General features: G+C 49.8%; 1 protein-coding gene across 35 annotated transcripts in view; it reads left to right on the forward strand.

Moving 5' to 3' along the window:
* Positions 1-21,581, forward strand: part of SCRIB (scribble planar cell polarity protein) — a 234,812-nt gene that overhangs the window by 43,506 nt on the left and 169,725 nt on the right. For all 35 annotated transcript variants that reach the window (XM_050939290.1, XM_050939297.1, XM_050939304.1 and 32 more), the window contains 8 exons: positions 7,991-8,054; positions 9,431-9,505; positions 9,597-9,741; positions 9,979-10,097; positions 11,412-11,611; positions 19,057-19,223; positions 19,842-19,966; positions 21,152-21,277. In XM_050939290.1, coding sequence (XP_050795247.1) covers positions 7,991-8,054; positions 9,431-9,505; positions 9,597-9,741; positions 9,979-10,097; positions 11,412-11,611; positions 19,057-19,223; positions 19,842-19,966; positions 21,152-21,277 — 1,021 coding nt within the window. The remainder of the gene's footprint in view (positions 1-7,990; positions 8,055-9,430; positions 9,506-9,596; positions 9,742-9,978; positions 10,098-11,411; positions 11,612-19,056; positions 19,224-19,841; positions 19,967-21,151; positions 21,278-21,581) is intronic.

Below are 21,581 nucleotides of genomic sequence, written 5' to 3' on the forward strand. Positions count from 1 at the left end.
ATCTGCTCCTCAGAGCGGTCCTCCTCCTCCAACTGCACGATTAACTGTGCCTTGGTGAACATCCCCATGCGTAACCCTCTCTTTGTGCACAGGATCACAATGTCCTTCTTAAGGAGATGGTGATAGGCCATCACCTCACCATTCCCACGTGTCTCTGGACTCACAGGCCTGTGTGCTCTTGGCTCCCCCATGGTTTCCAGGAAGAACCCCTGGTGTGCCAGCCCTTCTCGTGGTCACCACCTCTTTGCCAGGGTCGAGCTGCAGACTCCTCCGCCCCTGGGACTGCTCCTGCAATCCCCAGGGGAACTCTGCTACAAACACTCAAGAGCACAGTCCTCAGGGGGACCCCGTTACTCCAACAGTCCTTCTCGCTGGTCACACACTCCCAGAGGTTAACTGCCCCCTGAAACCGTCCCTCTCTGAACCTTCAGCACGCCTGGTCCTCGTTATCCCCCCTTTGTTTTACTGCTCCCCAGTCACTTACTGCAGGCAGCGCCATTCACAGGGTGCAGTACATCCCACCACTGCCACCAGTTGTCACGGAGTCCCCAGGCGATGCTCTGGAACTGCTCCCCTCCAAGCTAGTCAGGACTTTGTGGAGCCTCCTCTCCCTTGGCGCAGACTTGTTCAGGGCAAGAAGCTCACACGTCTTCACCTCCTGGGTCTCTCCTTGGAGCATTCAGCATCCTCTGCCCCTCTGTGCGCTTCCCACAGCGAGCCTGTCCCAGCGGGGTCCTGGGGAAGCCACAGGGTCCTGCACCCCCACTTCGCAGTCAGACGTGACTCTCAGCCAGCCAGTAACACAGAGGTTTATTCGATGACAGGAACAGAGTCTAACACAGAGCTTGTAGGTACAGAGAACCGGACCCCTCGGCCGGGTCCATTCTGAGGGGCAGTAAACCAGACCCCCCAGGTCTGCACTTCACTCCTCAACCCCAGCCAGCTCCAGACTAACAACCCCCTCCAGCCGCTCCTCTCTGCTCAGCCCCTTTCCTGGGCCAGGAGGTCACCTGATCTCTTTGTCTCCAACACCTTCAGCTGGCATCTTTGCAGAGGAGGGGCCCAGTCCATCAGTTGCTAGGAGACAGAGTGTCAGGCATTTAGATGCAGTGGCCCTTTGCTCTGCCAGATACTTAAGAACTGCCATGGGGACACTGAGGCACCAACACAGTATACAGAGAAAACATTAAGAACATTCCCAGTTCGTCACAAACCCATTTCAGTTTACTCTTCTCCCCACTCTTAAACAGGGGTGCCTTTTCTTTGACTTTAGAGAGTAAACCCAAGGACACTTCTGGAGGCCCCGTGCCAGGAGCTCCGTTGCAAGTGAGACAGGAGTGTCAGTGAGCCAGGCAACCTGAACAAGGCCAGTATCCCTATGGCAAGTCACCTTGGCCTCATTGGGGACTGTTGTCGCGTGTATCCTGGAGAAGACCCCTTCTCACACTTCCAGGAAGATGAGATCTCACTGTCAGGGTGTGATGTTGGCCAAACCTCCAACACCAGAGCCTGCTATCAGCAGCCATGAGCTGGAGATAACAGAAGTTTAACACCAGTGACTCCCATCTCTGCCCGAGGAGTTGTCTTCATCGAGTGATGAGGCAGTGACACCAGCTACTACCCTGGTGGCTGACCACTTCAAAGCCTTCTGGAATCTCCTGACTCACGTAGCAGATACTCTGAATATGAGTCTTAAGTGAGAAGTCCCACAAGCTGTTTGATATTCTCAGCTTGACTACTTTGACAAGGATTGCCCTCCCCATCTGTAAGGGCATACTGGAGCTAGCTAAGGGACTTTGCAAACCCTGGCCTCTCTCCCCATCTCCTTTAAATGGGTGAAGAAAAAATACCAGGTGCCCCCAAAGGGCTTTGATCACTTTTACATCCACCCAGACCTGAGATCCTTAGTAGTGTCTGCAGTCCAGGGGAAATCCAAGTCTTTGGAAGGTACTCGAAAGCACAAAGACCCAAAGAAGTTAGACTTGTTTGGGAGCAAAGCATACTCCTCACTTCAGCTCCAAATGGTGAACTACCAGGCCTTGTTCACGAAAAATACAACTGCCTAACATTGGAGAGGGTTGCTTCCGTCCTGTCGAAGATCTCCCTGTGCTCCTGCAGGGGAGTTAAAAGGCCAAAGGGTCGCTCAAATGTCACTGGCGGCAGCCATGACACATCTGATACAGCCATGCTGTCAGTGGCCAGGGCTGTCATGCTGTTGTGGCTGTTAGTGTCCAAGATACCCAAAGAGATGGAAGTCACCTTCGAGGGCTTGCCCTTTTGAGGAGAATGGAGCTCTGTGGTTCCTGAAAGACTCAGGGCTACATTAAGGTCCTTAGGGATATGCACTCTAGGTCCCTACCAGAAACCCTGTAAGAATCAGCTCCAGGGGAGTCAAAGGACATCATACTCCTAGGGCTGGCAACCTGCATACCCATCTTGGAAAACATTTTGAAATCCTAGGAGATGGCTGTCCTCTGGATTCGCCACCTGCCCCGCACCATCAGAGGCAGCAGGTTTGATGGGAGTGCTGAGAGCCACGCTCCAGGTGATCCGCAGCCTGTCGCTGCCTTCCGAAGCTGTCTTGCCCCAATGGTTTCCATACCTTACGCACTACTTACCCATTCCCCATCCCTCTTTTGGGATGAGCACCCATTATTAAAAGAAGTGGCCTTGTTTTGTCTAGGAGCCTAAGTACCACAGGGGAAGAGGCTTCTACTTCTGATATTTCCTTATCCCAAAGAAAAAGAGGGTCTTTGTCCTGTTCTAGGTCTGAGAAGACTGGACAGGTACGCTCGCCATCTCAGATTCAGGATGATAGCGATTGCCTCCATCGTTCCATCTCTGCAGGCTCAGAGCTGGTTCGTGTCTCTCTGCTTGTAGGATGTTGTCATAAACAGATAAGTAAGAGTTAATAGAACAGAAGTACTTCATGTCTCTTTTGTCTGTAAAGGGTTAACAAGATCAGTGAGCCTGGCTGTCACCTGACCAGAGGACCAATCAGGGGACAGGATACTTTCAAATCTTGAGGGAGGGAAGTTTTTGTGTGTGCTGTTAGTTTTTGGTGGTTGTTCACTCTGGGGGCTCAGAGGGACCAGACGTGCAACCAGGTTTCTCTCCAGTCTCTCTGATACAGGCTCTTATGTGCTCAGAATAGTAAGTAATAGGTAGATAAGGCGAGTTAGGTTTATGTTTGTTTTCTTTATTTGCAAATGTGTATTTGGCTGGAAGGAGTTCAAATTTGTATTTTGCTAAAAGGATTTTAATTTGTACTTGTATACTTAGGCTGGGACGGTGTTCCCAGTGTCTATAGCTGAAAGACCCTGTAACATATTCCATCTTAAATTTACAAAGATAATTTTTACTGTTTTTTCTTTCTTTAATTAAAAGCTTTTCTTGTTTAAGAACCTGATTGTTTTTTTTTTTTTTTTCTGGTGAGACCCCAGGGGACGGGGTCTGGATTCACCAGGGAATTGGTGGGGAGAAAGGAGGGAAGGGGGAGAGAGAGGTTGATTTTTCTCTCTGTGTTAGGATTACTTTCTCTCTCAGGGAGAGTCTGGGAGGGGGAGAGAGAAGGAGTGGGGAAGGTGGATTTTCCTCTTTGTTTTTAGATTCAAGGAATTTGAATCACAGTAATCATCCAGGGTAACCCAGGGAGGGGAAGTCTGGGAGAGGCAACGGTGAGGAAAAGGGTTTACTTTCCTTGTGTTAAGATCCAGAGGGACTGGGTCTTAGGGGTCCCCGGGCAAGGTTTTTGGGGGGACCGGAGTGTACCAGGCACTGGAATTCCTGGTTGGTGGCAGCGCTACAAGTACTAAGCTGGTAATTGAGCTTAGAGGAATTCATGCTAGTACCCCATCTTTTGGACGCTAAGGTTCAGAGTGGGGAATTATACCATGACAGATGTGTATGTCCACATAGTCATCCACCTGGCCCACAGGAGGTACCCGAGGCTCTCAGTGGTGCCAGATCACGACCACTGCAGGGTTCTGCCTTTTGGACTCTCCACAGCACCATGAGTCTTCACAAAGTACCTAGCAGTGTTAGGGGAACACCTGAGGATACAAGACATCCATGTCTACCCTTTCCTGGATGACTGGCTAATCAGAGGTGGGTCTTAGCAAGAGCCCGCAACAGACCTACCTTACATTCTCTCCAAGTTTGCCCAGCTGGGGCATCCAGTGAACTATGAAAAATAGTCTTTTACCCATTGTGGATGATAGAGCTCATAGGAGCTGGGATCAACTGCAGATGAAGGAGGGTATAGCTGCCTGAAAAGAACAAACCTCGCTATGATTATATGGACTTACCTTTGGCTGTTAGGCCAGCCTGCACATATGTGATGCTGCTTGTCAGACTTCACTCAAGGCCCCTCCAGCTCTGTACCAGGTCTGTCTGCTCCCTGGCCAGACCTGGATAGACAGGAAGATTTCCGTGCCATCTCATGTCCTCAGAGTCACCATGGTGGATAATATGAGAAGAGGGGTGCCATTCTTATTCCTGTTCCCAGCAAAGATTTTAATCATGGATGCCTCAGGGATAGGCCAAGAAGCCCAGCTGGACCACATGCAGATGCAAGTGATCTCGTCCCTGGAAGACATGGGACTCGCAAGGCACTGGAACGCAGAGGTGTCAGGCTGGTCAACATGGCATTCCTACCTGTCTTCCAAAACTCCACCGTACAGATTCTAACAGACAGCACCTCTGTGAGTCATTACATAAACAAGCAAGAAGGCACCAACTCATTGCCCCCATGCCTGGAGGCCATCAAATGCTGGGCATGCTGCCACTAACATAAGATGAACCCCCGTGGTTCTTTACCTCCTGGGAGTCAGCAATGTCCTGATGGACTTCTTGAGCAGACAATCTGTGATCAGTCATGAGTGGAGAGCTCCATTAGAGAGTCGATACTGCATTGTTGGGGGGTTCCTGTGAGAGACCTGTTGTCCACCAAGGACAACACAAAGTATCAGAACTTTTTTTACCCGTAGAAGGCAGGATCAATACCAGACACCTTCCTTCTGCAGTGGAACCCAGGGCTTCTTTTTTATGCCTTTCTTCTGGTTCCCCTGATCCTTGGGATGACTTCCAGAATCAAAAGGGAAAAGGCCATGATTGTTCTCATAGCTCCATGCTGGCCCGGGCATTTTTGCTGCAAGTGTCCAGTTAACTGCCTGTCTAGCTTCCAGGCTACTCGTACCTGATCTCAGAGCACCATGGTGAGATAATCCATCCTGACCTGTATCTGACGGCCTGGATGTTAGACGGTTAAGTAATAGAGATTAGGTCTTCTTTAGACACGTCCAGGAGATCCTAATACAGAGGAGGAAGACATCCACCAGAAGGACGTCATCCTCAAAATGAGATTCATGGGCTATGTGCTCAACAGGGATGTGAGTTTTGATATTGCTGATGCTAGACAGCTTGCTGCATCTGGAACCCTCCATTAAGGTCCATCTCTCAGAAATCGTGGTTTGTCATCTGAACAGTTGTGCTCCATTTTCTCTTTTCTGATGGTATCAAAGTTCCTCAGGCCCTGTTATGTACTTACCCATGGAACAAGACCTGTTCCTACCTGGGACCTGGCCCTTGCTCTTTTGAGATGCTCGTGAGGAGATCCCATGACTGTCTATGTTCCAGCTGGGAACGAGCCTCCCAGCCCAGGTAGACAGACTTGCGCTAGAGGGGCTTGAGCTAGTGTGCTAAAATTAGCTGCTCTGGTGGAGACTCTGGCTAGGCACCCATACTCAGCGTAGGTGAGTGGGCCTGAGGTCGGATGGCTAGCCAGAATCTCCGCCAGAGCTACAACAGCCACAGCGCTATTTTTAGCCTGCTAGCATGAACCTGTCTACCCGAGCTGGGAGGTTCGCTGCCGTGCAGACACCCTTTGAGCCCCTTTCAGAATTCTCCTTAGTTCATCTCATTCTGAAGATGGTCTTCCTAGTCACTGTCACTTCAGCCAGGAGAGTGTGCACGTGTCAAACGCTTGTGGCTGACCCTCCCTACATAACGTGTCATAGGGACAAAGTGCTGCTGAGACCTCACCCTGGGTGGTCTCACAATTCCAGCTTACACACTTAGCCTGCCTGCTTTCTTCCTGAGACACCACGCTTAATCAGCAGCCAAATTGCATGTGCCGGGCATTTTCAGAGCCTCATGTTACTACAGAGCCGGAATGGTTTGGTTTTCTGTCTCCCCATTTATTCCTGGTTTAGCCAACCATTCCAAGGGCCAGGCCATCTCATCACACAGGAAAGCTAAGCGCATAACCCAATGGACCTGCTACCAACTGGCAGGTACACCTCTTCCACTGCATGTTAACGCTAACTCCACCAGAGCTCTGCCTGCTTCAGAAATGTGCCAGGTTCTGAGATTGCAAGGCAGTAATGTGTAATCCACTGATTTTTGTCAAGCGTTATTCATTGGAATTAGCTGCCAGAGCAGATGCCAAATTCAAGAGAGCAGAACTGGAGTCCCTGTTTGTTTGCAGCTGATGCTTCTCGTTCTGCTGTTTAAAGGGGTGCGTCTTCCCAGTCACTTACAGTGGGATTGCACTGGCATGCTTGAAGAGAGAATGGTTACCCTGCAGTAAGTGTGGTTCTCTGAGATATTATAATTGGTGTGGAACCCCCGACTGACCCTTCACCCCTGCTTTCGGAGTCCTCTGCTACCACAGGCTTCAAATTGGGAGGAGTCTTAAGGAGGGTCATGGCTGCTTTATGCCCTCTCCTGAGAACTCGAGGAGGCACAGAGCCCATATGTGGGCAGCCCTGATGGAGGCTGCTGTTCCAAAGATTCCAGTCTCATAGGCATGAGGTGCCCGCGCATCCATAGTGAGATCTACGCTGACTGCAGCATCTCGAAGAACCATGGTCAGTTACTGCAGGAGAACCATTCTTCTCCTGTCGTTTTGGTATTTTTGCAGCCTGCCCTTTCGACTAGTCATCTCTTGGCTTTACCATGTACATGCGACCAGACTCTTAAGTTGGCCTGAGGGGCAGAGCAGCTGCCTGCACAGGAGTCTCCTTCCTGAGATGGTGAAAACTGAGCTAGTGAAACCCATCTGAAGAGAATAAAAGGGCAGAAGAGCTGCTGAGGGCTGGGTGGAAGGAGGCTGTGCAGGTATAAAGGAAGGAAGATCTCTGATCTGACGGGGTGTGATAGTGACCCATATTTTGAGAATCAGAGGATGGGATGGGGATGTAGAGCCAGAAGTCAATGCAGATGAACCTGTTAGCCATCTCACTTGGAGTAGTTGCTGTAATGCCTAGTGCGGTGGGGCTGTTGGAGTGGAGACGTACACACCAGTGGTTCCTGGCATGTCTAGGACGAGTCCCCAGGGATACAGGCACTGCTCAGCTCTTTCTTTCACCGAGCCCTAGGAACTTGCCCTCACGGTGTTGCCAGGACCTGGCTCGCAGGCAGGCTTTTCACAAGACCATATCCAGTGAACACCTTGTCCGCTGTCATCCCTTTGCCTCTTTTTCTGCAGCACGGTGCCCAGGGTGCTCTCGCATCCTCTGTAGGGACAGTAGGGCTCCCAGTCTTGAGGGTAGGGAGCTAGAAATGCTTGCTCCCTCCTCTCTCCTGTAAATCAGCTCCTTCAGCCGCTGGAGTGTGTGTCATTTTCCTTTGAGCTTTTTCCAGTTCTCTCCATTGTCCTGTTCTCAGGGCCCCACCATGGCATAACAGACCAGCAGCAGGCCTGGCCTGTGGAACTGACCTGATCACATGTCCCTGTTCAAAGGAGGAAATGCCAGCATCACTAGCCCAGAGCAGACAGGACCTTGTTGGCTTTGGCCACTCTGATAGGAGTTGGGGCAGAGCCCCCAAGTCACCTGAACCCCTTGGCTTGGAGGCACCATGGAAAGAGCTATCTAGACTGACTCTTTGGTCTCCTGGTGCAGGGGGGCATTCACAGTGACATTGACTGGGGAGCTGGGGTCCCTGGTGCTAATCTCTCTCTCTCTCTTCCCTCCTCCATGGTCTGCAGTTCGCTCTCATTCCTCGTCAAGTTAGAGCAGTTGGATCTTGGTGGCAATGACCTGGAAGTGCTGGTAGGTGAAGTGGATGGGAGGGAGGAGGTGGGAGGGGAAGAGGTGGTTGGGACAGTGCCCTGGTCCAACTTTGGGGATGGATGGATGGGATCTGAAATCACAAGGAGCAGCTGGTGACTCCAGTGTGCCTGTTGCAGCCCAGTAGCTGTTCCCAGCATTCTGTTCTCTTGCTGTGTTGGTGCTGAGTGTTGTTTTCCTCCATCCTGTTGCACATCTTGCTTCCCCTCACATCTCATTCCTGTTTCTCTGGGGGACTCTCCCCTGCTCTCTAGCTGCCGGACGATTTATGCCTCTTCAGTTCTGTCACTTGCCTTTGCTACCTATGACCTTTGCGTCCCCATCCCAACCACCCCTTGTCATCTGCTTCAGCCCTGCTGGGCTGGCTTGCTGCCCTTCCCCTTTCTGGTTTGGCTTTGCCATTAGAGAGAGACCTCAGCAACTTCCCTTGGTATTCCCCAGTGGGTATATATATCCAATCTTAGCATGGTGGCCCTGAGGGCTGCAGATGCTGAAACCTCCATCTAGGCCCTTCTACCCCGTGAATGCTGGAGACCAACACAGAGTGCCTGGGTGAAACCTGGGCTCAGCTGCTCTTGCGTGTTTGTAGCAGCCTTTGACTGAGCAGGAATCCAGGTGTGTTCTGTAGTTTCCACAGCTGCAGAGACAGGTGCCAGAGTGCTGCTCCAGAACTGGTTTTCCAAGAATTTAACCTCTTGGTGGTGGTGAAAACCTCCTAAAGTGGGAGCTATGTGAGGTGGTGCAGCTCTTTCTGCCAGAACCTGCAGGTGACCTGCAAGAATAGTTCTGAGACATGAACCACTTCTCAGTGAAACGTTAACTCCAAACCCTAACTACTATTCTCAAAATGTCAGTGCTGTTCATTTGTTTCACTGCAGATCATTTTAGCAGCGACATCCAGCTAATGTGTGTGTCCCTGTGGCTGGCTGGCGGGTGGTGGATAATGATGGTGTAGTAGGGTGGTTGGTTAATATCGAGTTATCTCTGCCCATTCCCACAAGGAGGAAGGAGAGGGGACATTTATTCCTTCTGAGGCGAAAGCCTCTGAAGCCCTCCCTCACCCCTCTGTGGGACCAAGCAATCTCAATTGTCCCCTTCTAACCTGCTCCTGGGGAACTTTTTCAGCCAGCATGGCCAATCTAGAAACCCGCAGCATGTGTCGGCTGAGATCCTCCCCAATACCTGGTCTTTCGTGTCATGGCACCCTGGCTTGCTTACTTCCTCAGCGGTCTGTGGTGAATGGCCTTGAGAAGGCGGAAGAGCTGCAGCATCTGTCTTTGCTGGATTGTGGTGATTTAGGAACAGCAGGTGCTCTCCTGTGGGAAGGGCTAACATTCTGTTTTCTTGTTCCGTCACAGCCAGACACTCTGGGAGCACTACCGAACCTGCGGGAGCTCTGGCTAGACCGAAACCAGCTCTCAGCCCTGCCCCCGGTGAGTACCCGTTCCATGGGTGTTGCCTCACTGCTGTGCTCCCTGCTCCATCACTCCCTTGAGCCAGGTGGTGTCTCCTTTCCTCTCCCAGGAGCTGGGGAATCTTCGGCGCTTGGTCTGTCTGGATGTGTCTGAGAACAAGCTGGAGCAGCTTCCCAATGAGATCAGCGGGCTGGTGGCACTGACAGACCTACTGCTGTCGCAGAACCTGTTGGAATGCATACCTGCTGGGGTTGGTAAGTGCACTGCAGCGAGGGCCATTGTTTGTGTGGGTGCAGTATTACCCCTTTGGGAAGGGAGGTAGCCCTGGAGGGAGAGTATGGGGCAGGAGCAGGGACCATGTCACCCTGTGGATGGTAGCAGTGAGATAAGCCCTGCTGGGAGGGTAAGGAATGGATAGTTTGGCTGAGTAGTGTGGGCAGGGCCCATATCACTTGCTGGTGCAGCTCATGTTTGTCTCTCCCTGTGCTCAGGTCAGCTGAAGCAGCTCTCCATCCTAAAAGTGGATCAAAATCGGCTGGCTGAGGTGACTGAGTCGATTGGAGACTGTGAGAATCTCTCGGAGCTCATCCTGACAGAGAATGTGCTGACAGTATGTGTTTTGACAGTCATGCTAGCCCCTGTTGTGTTGCTTAGCTCAGTCCCTTACTGCTCCATGCCAATCTGTCATCTCCTTGGGCCCTGCCCACAGGCTGCAGATCTGGGGGTTTCAGCCAGTACCACAGAGGGATCAGGGCCCTTGACCTCAACCGTGGGCCATAGTCTTCAGTGAGCTGTACCTTCTGTGCTCCCCTCTGGTGATGTGAAACCACAGTCTGTCCTTAGGAGACCCCGGATGAAGCTGATGTCATCTCATGAGTTGGCTGAAGAATCCCGTGGGCTCACCAAAGTGGATCAGCCTGAGTCCTTCTAGCTCAGTGTCCTGGCTCAGTCAGGGCCAGCACCAGATGACTGTGTGCGGGTAGTGCCTGGAGGCCCCAATCGGGGACCAGGACCCCATTGTGCTGGGTGCTGCACAGGCACATGGTAGAAAATGGTCCCTGACCCAAAGAGCTCAAAATCTTAGCACAGATGGGTAAATAACACATGTGAGGGGAAGGACAAGGTGCTTCCCAAAGGCAGTGGACTCCCATCCTGAGCAGCTAGGGAATAACTTGCCCAAGGTGGAGCTGTTACCTACTCGATGGGAGCTCCCTCCACAGCCAGTGCTCCTGCCCTTCTCTCCTGCTGGGACAGGCTGGGGCTGGAGTAGATGGGAGCTCCCCGCACAGCCAGTGCTCCTGCCCTGCTCCCCACAGGGCCCCCTGCTGGGACAAGCCAGGAGCTCCTCCCACAGCCAGTGCTCCTGCCCCTCTCCGTACAGTGCCTCCTGCTGGAAGAGGCTGGGGCTGGAGTAGATGGGAGCTCCCCCCAACAGCCAGTGCTCCTTCCCTGCTCCCCACAATGCCCCATGATGGGAGAGGCAGCGATTGTGGCTGTGATTCAGAGGGAGGTGCTGATTTTCACTAGCAGTTATGAGTTGCTAAAGGATGTAAGTGTTGCTGTTCCTCCCCCTGCCATGAGGTGACAGAGAGCTAAACCTCTTGGCTAGCTTCTTGGCTTGGCTAGCCAGGATGGGCAGGCATGCAAAACCATGGTTTGAAGTGTCCCTAGCTTCTGTTTGCCAGAAGCTGGGACTGGACGAAAGGGGATGGATCACTTGATGATTACCTGTTCATTCCCTCTGAAGCTCCTGCCATTGGCCAATGTGTGAAGACAGGGTACTGGGCTAGATGGACCATTGGTCTGACCTAGTGAAGCCGTTCTTATGTTCTTTCCCCTTTATTTTGCTTTGGCGCTGCGAGTCCCACTGTAGTGAAGCCTCTGGCATCATGGCTTCTGTGCTGTCTCTCCATCTCCCACTCAGGCCTTGCCAAAATCCCTGGGGAAGCTGACAAAGCTGACCAATTTGAATGTAGACCGGAACCGGCTGACAGCACTTCCCTCTGAGATTGGGGGCTGTGCCAGTCTGAATGTGCTGTCCCTGCGTGACAACCGCCTGGTGCTTCTGCCTCCCGAACTTGCCAACACCACGGAGCTGCATGTGCTGGATGTGGCAGGGAATAGGTGAGTGGAACACAGGGCTGGACAGGGGTAGCCCAGACTTCAGGCATGCTCATCATTGAAGCCACATGAGAAGGAGGAGAATAGAGTGCAGGTGGGCCCTGATGTGCTCTGGAGGGACACGGACTATGGTGTCATCATGTGGGAGACGACAGAAGAGTTCAGAGGGGGTCTTGGCTGGGTGCTGTTCCTGTTCCCCACCTTCAGAAAGACCAGGGCTTTAAAAACCCGCTCCTAAATGACCAGAGGAGCTAGTGAACAGGAGCGGCTAACTGCGGAGTTTTGTGAAGGAGTTTGCGGGGGCTAGATACACTTAACATTCTTTAAACTTAAAGCCAACATCCCCCCCACCCCAGATAAAAACAAAACAATGACGGAATGAGCTTCAGGAGTAAAAAGAGAATGCAGGCAGAAGTCTAGCAACAGCGTGGGGGCTACCCAGTTTATTGCACCCAGTGCAGCATGTATGATTACTTACCCTATGTGCAGGTGGCATATGTGTGCATTCAGTTCAAGGAGCTCCTGGCCCTCAGAGACCATGTATAGGTTTGGAGACCAGAGGGGCTGAGCTGGAGGAGCTAAGGGAGACAGAGAGGTACACAGATGAGACTTTCCGGGATGCAGCAGAACGTCCCAGCCCCTGTCTGACAGCCTCTGTGCTGTTCAGGAGGATGAAAGTCTCAGCGAAGGAGAACATCCAAGTGGAGCAGAGGGAAATGATCCCATAGTTGAGACCTTCCTTTCAGATGATGATGTGGTATCTTCTTGCACTGAGGAGTCACCATGGTGGATAATATGAGAAGAAGGGTGCCATTCTTATCCCTGTTCCCAGCAAAGAACTCCAGCTATTAGGAAGAGACAGGTATTAGTAATGGGCAATTCGATCATTAGAAACCTAGATAGCTGGGTTTGCGATGATCAGGAGAACTGCATGGTGACTTGCCTGCCTGGTGCGAAGGTTATGGGTGTCTCGGGACATCTACGCAGACTTATGTGCAGTGCTGGGGAAGATCCGGTGGTTGTGGTACATGTAAGTACCAATGACAAAGGGAAGGATTGGAGGGGTCCTGGAGGCCAAATTTAGGCTGCTAGGTAAGAGATTGAAGTCCAGAACCTCCATGGTGCATTCTCTGACATTCTTCCAGTTCCACGCGCAGGGCCAGTTAGACAGGCAGAACTGCAGAGTCTCAGTGCGTGGATGAGACGATGGTGTAGGAAGGAAGGGTTTAGATTTATTAGGAACTGGGGAAACTTTTGGGAAAGGGGGAGCCTATACAAAAAGGTTGGACTCCACCTAAACCAAAATAGAACCAGATTGCTGTCACTTAACATTAAAAAAGTCATTGAGCAGTTTTTAAACTAAGGGCCTGGGGAGAGCCAAGAGGTGTGGAGCAGCACGTGGTTTGGACAGAGACATCCCTTTGGGGAGGATCTATTAATGGAGATTCTCTATGTCCTAGTAAGGAGGAGAGGATGGAAGATGATGATAAACAGGTAGGATCTGATGAGAAGCAGTCAAATGAAAGAGGGTCCCATTCAGTTACATTGTGTAATGTCAGGCATCTAAAAAGTGACAAGTTTTTAAAGTGCTTATATATCAATGCTAGGAGTCTAAATAATAAGATAGGTGCCTTGTATTAAATGAGGAAGGCATTACAGAAACTTGGTGGGATGAGGATAATCAATGAGACACAGTAATGGAGATATACCTATCCACAGACCTGGAAGGGACCCTGAAAGGTCATCGAGTCCAGCCCCATGCCTTCACTAGCAGGACCAAGTACTGATTTTGCCCCAGATCCCTAGGTGGCCCTCTCAAGGATTGAACTCAGAACCTTGGGTTTACCAGGCCAGTGCTCAAACCACTGAGCTATCCCTTCCCACTCCAAATATACCAGGGTACACAATATATCAGAAGGACAGAACAAGTCGTGCTCTTGCGGGAGTGGCACGATGTGTGAAAGAAAGCATAGACTCGAAGTAAAAATCTTAAATGAACCAAACTGTACCATAGAATCTCTACAATTAGTAATTCCATGCTCTGATAATCAGAATATAGTAGTAGGAATATATTACTAACCACCTGTCCAGAATGGTGCTAGTGACTGTGAAATGCTCAGGGAGATTAGAGAGGCTATAAAAATAAAAAAACTCCATAATAATAATAATGAGGGGTTTCAACTCTCCCCATATTGACTGGGTACATGTCACCTCAGGATGGGATGCAGAGGTAAGGTTTCTTGACACCTTAAATGACCGCTTCTTGGAGCAACTAGTCCTGGAACCCACAAGCAGAGAGGCAATTCTTGATTTAGTCCCAAGTGGAGCACAGGGTCTGGTCCAAGAGGTGAATATAAGCTAGACTGCTCATTCCGTAATAGTGACCATAATATAATTAAATTTAACATCCTTGTGGCGTGGAAAACACCACAGCAGCCCAACACTGTAGCATTAAATTTCAGAAAGGGGGACTGGACAAAAATGAGGAAATTAGTGCAACAGAAATTAAAAGGTACAGTACCAAAAGTAAAATCCCTGCAACTGCGTGGAAACTTTTTAAAGACACCATAATAGAGGCTCAATTTAATTGTATACCCCAAATTAAAAAAACATAGTAAGAGAACCAAAAAAGAGCCCCCATGGCTAAACAACAAAGTAAAAGAAGCACTGAGAGGCAAAAAGGCATCCTTTAAAAAGTGGACTTTAAATCTTAATGTGGAAAATAAAAGGAGCATAAACTCTGGCAAATGAAGTGTAAAAATACAATTAGGAAGGCCAAAAAAAGAATTTGAGGAACAGTTAGCCAAAGACTCAAAAAGTAACAGCAAAATTTTTTAAGTACATTAGAAGCAGGAAGCCTGCTAAACAACCAGTAGAGCCACTGGACAATCGAGGCGCTAAAGGAGCACTCAAAGACAATAAGACCATTGTGGAGAAACTAAATTAATTCTTTGCATCAATCTTCCTGGCTGAGGATGTGAGGGAGATTCCCAAACCTGAGCCATTCTTTTTAGGTGACAAATCTAAGGAACTGTCCCAGATTGAGGTGTCATTAAAGGAGATTGTGGAACAAATTGATAAACTAAACGGTAACAAGTCACCAGGACCAGATGGGATTCACCCAAGAGTTCTGAAGGAACTAAAATTACAAAACTACTAACAGTAGTCTGTAACCCATCATTTAAATCAACTTCTCTACCAAATGACTGGAGCATAGCTACTGTGACACCAATTTTTAAAAAGGGCTCCAAAAGTGATCCTGGCAATTACAGGCCAGTAAGCCTAACTTCAGTATGGGGGAAACTGGTTGAAACTATAGAGTGACTATAGGGTCACCAAATGAAATTAATAGGCAGCAGGTTTAAAACAAAAGGAAGTATTTCTTCACACAACGCACAGTCACCTGTGGAACTCTTTGCCAGAGGATATTGTGAAGGCCAAGACTATAACAGGGTTCAAAAAAGAACTAGATAAATTCATGGAGGATAGGTCCATCAATGGCTATTAGCCATGAAGGGCAGAAATGGTGTCCCTAGCCCCTGTTTGCCAGAAGCTGGGAATGAGCGACAGAGAATGGATCACTTGATGATTCCCTGTTCTATTCATTCCTTCTGGGGCACCTGGCATTGGCCATTGTCAGCAGACAGGATACTGGGCTAGATGGACCCTTGGTCTGACCCACTGTGGTTGTTCTTGTATTCCAAAACCCTACTCCCTGACTGACTCAGGAGCCACCTGGCTCCAGCTTTTGAAGAGGTGGGAAAAGAACACTGATTTCTTGTCCCCTCCTGTCCAGCTCTAGCTTCCACTCTTTTTCAGCCCTTGTATCTACAGAAGTTTGCAACTGCTTTCTTTTCCCAAGTGTCTCACTTAAGCTGTCGGCACTTGTGGTGTGCCATGTGCCCCTGTTAAAGGACAGCACAAGGCCTCAGCACCACTTAGTCTCACTAGGCCCAGGAATGTGTCTGCTTGGCTGGCCTCTCTTACAGATACCAGTCTCTGTGGGTTTGGGGGCCCCTTTCTCTCCAGACTGGCACAGTATCTGGAGTTGCTGCCTGTGCAGGCAAGTTCTCAGCCAGATCTCACTTCCTTGTGCAGTAGTCCACTGGCTTGTGGGCATTGCTGTTTGGAGACTATGGGCAGAGGGACTTCTCTACTTCTACTTGATATTCTGCTTTTTATGCACCCAAAGATGGCAGTAGCCCTTTTAGCCACAGCATTGCACTGAGAGCTCATGCTGGGGAAATGATGTATGGTGACCTCCTGAATCCTTTTCTGAGTCACTGCTTTCCAAGACAGTCGCCCATCCCATAGGTATAACCTGCATTCTTGACTCTCAGCAGCATTACCTGGGATTTGGCTCAGTTAAAATGTGATTGGTAAGACTATGACCATTTAACCAAGTGATTCAGTATTTTTCAATTCACCTCATACAAGTACTGTGATGCAATCTTTTTATTCTCACAAATGTAGAATTTTTTTGTGACATAACTGCATTAAAAAATAAAACAATGTAAAACTTTAGACTCTACAAATCCACTCAGTCCTACTTCTTGTTCAGCCAGTCGCTAAGACAAACAAATTTGTTTATGGGAGATAATGCTGCCTGCTTCTTGTTTACCATGTCATCAGAAAGTGAGAACAGACATTTTACATGGCACTTCTGTAGCCTGCATTGCAAGGTATTTACGTGCCAGATATGCATAACATTCGTATGTCCCTTCATGCTTTGGCCACCATTCCGGAGGACATGCTTCCATGCCGATGATGCTCATTAAAAAAAAAGTGTTAATTAAATTTGTGACTGAACTCCTTGGGGAAGAATTGTATGTCTCCTGCTCTGTTTAACCCGCATTCTGCCATATATTTCTTGTTATAGCAGTCTCAGATGATGACCCAGCATGTTGTTCATTTTAAGAACACTTTCGCTGCAGATTTGGCAAAACACAAAGAAGGTACCAATGTGAGATTTCTAAAGATAGCTATAGCACTTGATCCAAGATTTAAGGATCTGAAGAGCCTTCCAAAATCTGAGAGGGATGAAATGTGAAGCATGCTTTCAGAAGTCTTAGAAAAGCAACACTCCAGTGTGTGAACTACAGAACTCGAACCACGAAAAAAGAAAGTCAACTTTCTGTTGGTGGCATCTGACTCAGATGATGAAAATGAACATGTGTCAGTCTGCACTGCTTTGGATCGTTATCGAGCAGAACCTATTATCAGCATGGACGCATGTCCTGTAGAAGGGTGGTTGAAACATGAAGGGACATATGAATCAGTGCCATGAAAGTGCCTGTTCTCTCTTTCAGGTGACACTGTAAACAAGAAGCGGGCAGCATTATCTCCTGCAAATGTAAACAAACTTTTTTGTGTGATTGGCTGAAAAAGAAGTAGGACTGAGTTGACCTGTAGGCTCTAAAGTTTAACATTGTTTTATTTTTGAATGCAGTAATTTTTTGTACATAATTGTACATTTGTAAGTTAAACTTTCATTATAGAGAGATTGCACTACAGTACTTGTATTAGGTGAATTGCAAAATACTATTTTGTTTTTTACAGTGCAAATGTTTGTAATTAAAAATAAATATAAAGTGAGCACTGTACACTTTGTATTCTGTGTTGGTAATTGAAACCAGTATATTTGAAAATGTAGAAAACATCCAAAAACATTTAAATAAATGGTATTTTGTTATTATTTAACAGCGCAATTAATCACGATTAATTTTTTTAATCACTTGACAGCCCTAAATTTTTTTTTTTTGTTTTATCACCACTTCCACATCTCTCTTTAACCAGGATGGCTTCTTGCCGTCTGTAAAATTGTGGTTTTTAGGGCATGGAATAGCATGTCCTTGTACAATTCACAGTTTTTGTTAACAAAACTTTCTACTTAAATTCCCAGTCAGCCAATAGTTGTTTTAAGCGTTGGAAAATTGGCCCTTTTAAAGTTCCAAATATACATATTCCTGGTTGGTACCATATTCTGTTAGTGTAAGGTAAATGTAACCAGGTCATGATCCCTGTCTGATGCTCTGAGTCTACTGTGACACTCATAATGAGAACAAGTGACAGTGACCGTGGAGGCTCGGGGTCAGAGTGGAATTTGTGCTGTCTGCTCTCAGGCTTTACAGCAAAATCCTGCACCTTCAAAGGGATTTGATGGGTACCAGAGCTTCAAGATGCCACTTTTTCCTCCTCTGTTAGAGCAGCCCATTGTCATGTTGCACTGTGACTAAGGCTGAGAGTTTGTCATGGAGATTGTGGAAGTCACAGATTCTGTGACTTTGTGGGATCTCCGTGACTTCTGCAGCAGCCAGTGCGGTTGGCCTGGGGGCCGCCTGAGTAGCTCAGGCAGCCCCTGGGCCAGCCACACTGGCTGCTGCTGGGGCAGTCTTGGGCCACCGCATCTCCTCCTCCCCCAGCAGCAACAGGAGTTTGGGTGTGGGAGGGGGCTCAGGTCGAGAGATTGGGTTGAGGGCTCTGGGCGGCGCTTACCTCGGGGGGTGGGGGGGACTCCTCAGAAGTAATGACATGTCGCTCCCTCAGCTCCTAAGCAGAGTTGTGGCCAGGCGGCTCTGCGCGCTGCCTCCACCTGCAGGTGCTGCTCCCGCATCTCCCATTGGCTGCAGTTCCCCGCCAATGGGAGTTGCGGAGTTGGCACTTGGGGTGGAGGCAGCGTGCAGAGCTGCCTGGCCACGGCTCTGCTTAGGAGCTGAGGGAGAGACACGTCGCTGCCTCTGGGGGGTTGCGTGGAGCCAGGTAGGGAGCTTGACAACCCCGCCAACACCCCCTAGCCCTGAATACCCATGGGGGCTTGGGCTGCTCCCCCGAGAGCATTCGTGGTCCCTCCCTAGGCTGCCCCCTTCCCCAAGATTTAGTCAGGGATATACAAGTCATGGATGGGTCACAGGCTGTGAATTTTTGTTTGCTGCCCATGACCTGTCCATGACTTTTACTAAAAAATACCCATGATTAAAACATAATCTTACGTATGACCTCCTGCCACTGCCTGGCTGGAGTCCTGCAGTGGGAAGAGCATAAGCCTTGGATTGGTTAGACCCTCCACTTGCCAGGAGTTTTCAGGAACTTGACTGGCCTGGGGCAGAGTCGTCTTTTCCCTAGTGCTGCTCAATGGGTTTTTTTTTTTTTCAAATTTCCAGACAAACTCACTAGGAGTGAGCCCTAGGGTGGGTGGTTAAAATACAAGTGTCCCTCTTTTACCCATAGTCATAGAGCTGACAGTGTAGTGGTGAGAGGACATTTATGCTGCAGAACAGTCTGGCAAGAGCTGTGTAGAGTCTCCATCATGAGAGAGATTCTACATTGGAGAGAGAGGCCCTGTCTCAGGGTTTGCGCCATCCTGCCCCGAGGCAAGTGGAGGAATTCAAGGGCCCAGTGGAGGTTCCTTCTAGGCCAGCGGAGTCTCATCAGCCATGTTTCTCATGCAGGCTGCAGAACTTGCCCTTTGCCCTGACAAATCTCAACCTGAAGGCCCTGTGGCTTGCAGAGAACCAGTCCCAGCCTATGTTGAAATTCCAGACAGAAGATGATGAGAAGACGGGTGAAAAGGTTCTCACCTGTTACCTGCTGCCCCAGCAGCCATCTCCCAGTCTAGGTAAGAGGCCCTGTGTGAGTGCTTCTCCATGGTGCCTTGCCATCTCTCTTCTCTCTGAGATGTGAGGCCAAGATCCCATTGTTGCCCTCTCCCCTGGGGTCTCTCTCTTGGTTCCTGTTCCCAGATGTCTCCTCTTCACCACCCTTGGACTATTCTCTATTCATATGGTTATTGTGATTGATGTAACAGGCCTGGGCTCCCAGCTGTTGACGTGGTGAATCTCCCCAAGTTGGAGAACGTTAAAGCTGTGAAACTGCCTATCCAGCAGGTGGCATCAGATCCCTTTAGCTAACCATTTCCTTTTGCTGCTGAACCGGAGACTGCTCTGTCTGCTCAGTGCTGTCCAAGCACCACGGCTTCTGTTTCTTCCCCTCTTCCTACCCAGTGCTGGAGCTGGATCCTTCATGGCCCCCGGTGTCATGCAGCCCTGTCAGGGACCACTGAAGGAGTGACAGGAGTGTGCAACACAGTCTCTCCCCCTAAGGCCCCTGCCGCTTAATGGCTATGGGAGGGCTCTCTGATAGAGATGGCCTCGTCGGTGGGAAGTGCGTCTCTCACCCAGACCCCAACACCTTGTCGCTCAGGAGCCTGCTCTCTCTTTATCATCTTTTTCTGCAGAGAATCTCCTGCAGAACAGCGTGGATGAAAGTTGGACAGACACTAACTTGAACCGGGTCAGTGTGATCCAGTTTTTGGACGAGCCCAAAGCTGATGATGACGAGGAGGCTGGAGCTGAGAAGAGAGTAAGAGAAACAGGCATGGTGGGTTGTCCAGGGCCTTGCTAGCTTCCTAAGGAAATGTGCTCTGGAAACTTCTGCAGGGCAAGGAACAATGTGTCTGCCCAGAGCTGCCTCTCCCTCCCCAAGGGGTATGGTATGAGCTGCATCTCCCCCAGCCCTTGCCTCCCAGAGGGGACACGCCATCCCAGGCTGAGGGGAACTAGCCTCTGTGCCAAGTCATCCACCCCAGAGACATGTACAGCATGAGGGCTGGCAGGCATAAGAGCAGCAGCTGCCAATAAGGGCCTAACGAGGTTGGCATTGTGGACAGCTGTCCTATTAAGAATAGAACCGTGGCCACTAACTCACTTTACAAGAGGTTCACCAAATAGTCACCCCATGGTGGTGGCTTTGTCACTGCAATGCCAGTGCACTGCCCCCAGTCCTCAGCCTCTTGGTCCGGACATACCGTCCCCCGACTTGGGACCCAATGGAAACTAATGCACTGGAGGGGAAAACCCTGTATCCCATGACTACGTATCAGTCACTCAGATTTTACAGCCCTAGGTGAAGTCACAGAGCCAGAGAAACATGGCCAGTTATTTTACTCCAATCTCTAGAGTGGTAGGGCATGGTGAAGGCTACTGCGACCTGTCTGTGATGCTAGAGCATCCAGCAGGACTTCTGACTTTAGGAGATGATTCCAGTCCAGTGACTCTCCTAGCCTCTTGTAATAAAAGGAGGTTAGAACAAGTCCAGGTGCTGGGCCGGCTCTGGGAGTCCCTAGGGTCTTCAGCCCCATGAGTGTTTGTGGTTTTCTACCACCATGTTCTGTTGTTTGAAATGCTGTTCTCTTGCCTGTTGCTTTGGGACAGATCCACTCAGCAAGTGCCATTGGCACTGCTGAGAAGCAGGAGACTGTAGCATGCACTAAAGGAATACCAGAGAGATTGAGAGCAATCTACCTGCATTATCCCCTCAGGGCTCCTGCTCACCGTAGCACAGAATCGGAGGTTGGGGGGAGAATTCAGCCCAGTGGCAGTGAGGTGGGGCCCAGTCGACACTGCATCCCCCTGGGTTGGGGCCAGCTCCACATTTGGCATTCTCTGTTGGCAAAGTGTGAGGATGAGCTGATGCTCAGTCTAAGGGTCTGGAGTCTCTGGGCTGTGTTCACTGTCTCATCTGCTCTGTGCTCTCTTTCCCTGGCAGGGCCTGCAGCGCAGAGCAACTCCTCATCCTAGTGAGCTGAAGGTCATGAAGAAAGTGATGGAAGTTCGGCGCAATGAGATCTATTCTGCGAAGCCTGATGTGGTCCTGGATTCTCCAAACTCAGAGGTGAGTGCTCCCTGCACAGAGCGCGGGGCCAGGCCAGAAAGTTGCAGAGCTCTCTGGCATGCACCTTTAATTGCACCAGCTGAGCACTAAGCCACCCTTGCAGAGATTAGAGCCAGTACCATGGGAGCTCTGGAATTGAGGCTTTATTGGATTGACAGTACAAGGGCTGGTGCAGCATTTTTCTGAGGTGGGGCAGCAATGTCTGTAGGCTTGGCCAAAGAAGTGAATTCTTAGGAGGCACTGGAATGAAGAGCATGTGGAATCCTGGCACACTGATGTAGTGTGGGAGTCCCATGCAGAGGAG

The sequence above is a fragment of the Gopherus flavomarginatus genome, chromosome 2 (assembly GCF_025201925.1).
Source record: "Gopherus flavomarginatus isolate rGopFla2 chromosome 2, rGopFla2.mat.asm, whole genome shotgun sequence".
Taxonomy (NCBI): domain Eukaryota; kingdom Metazoa; phylum Chordata; order Testudines; family Testudinidae; genus Gopherus; species Gopherus flavomarginatus.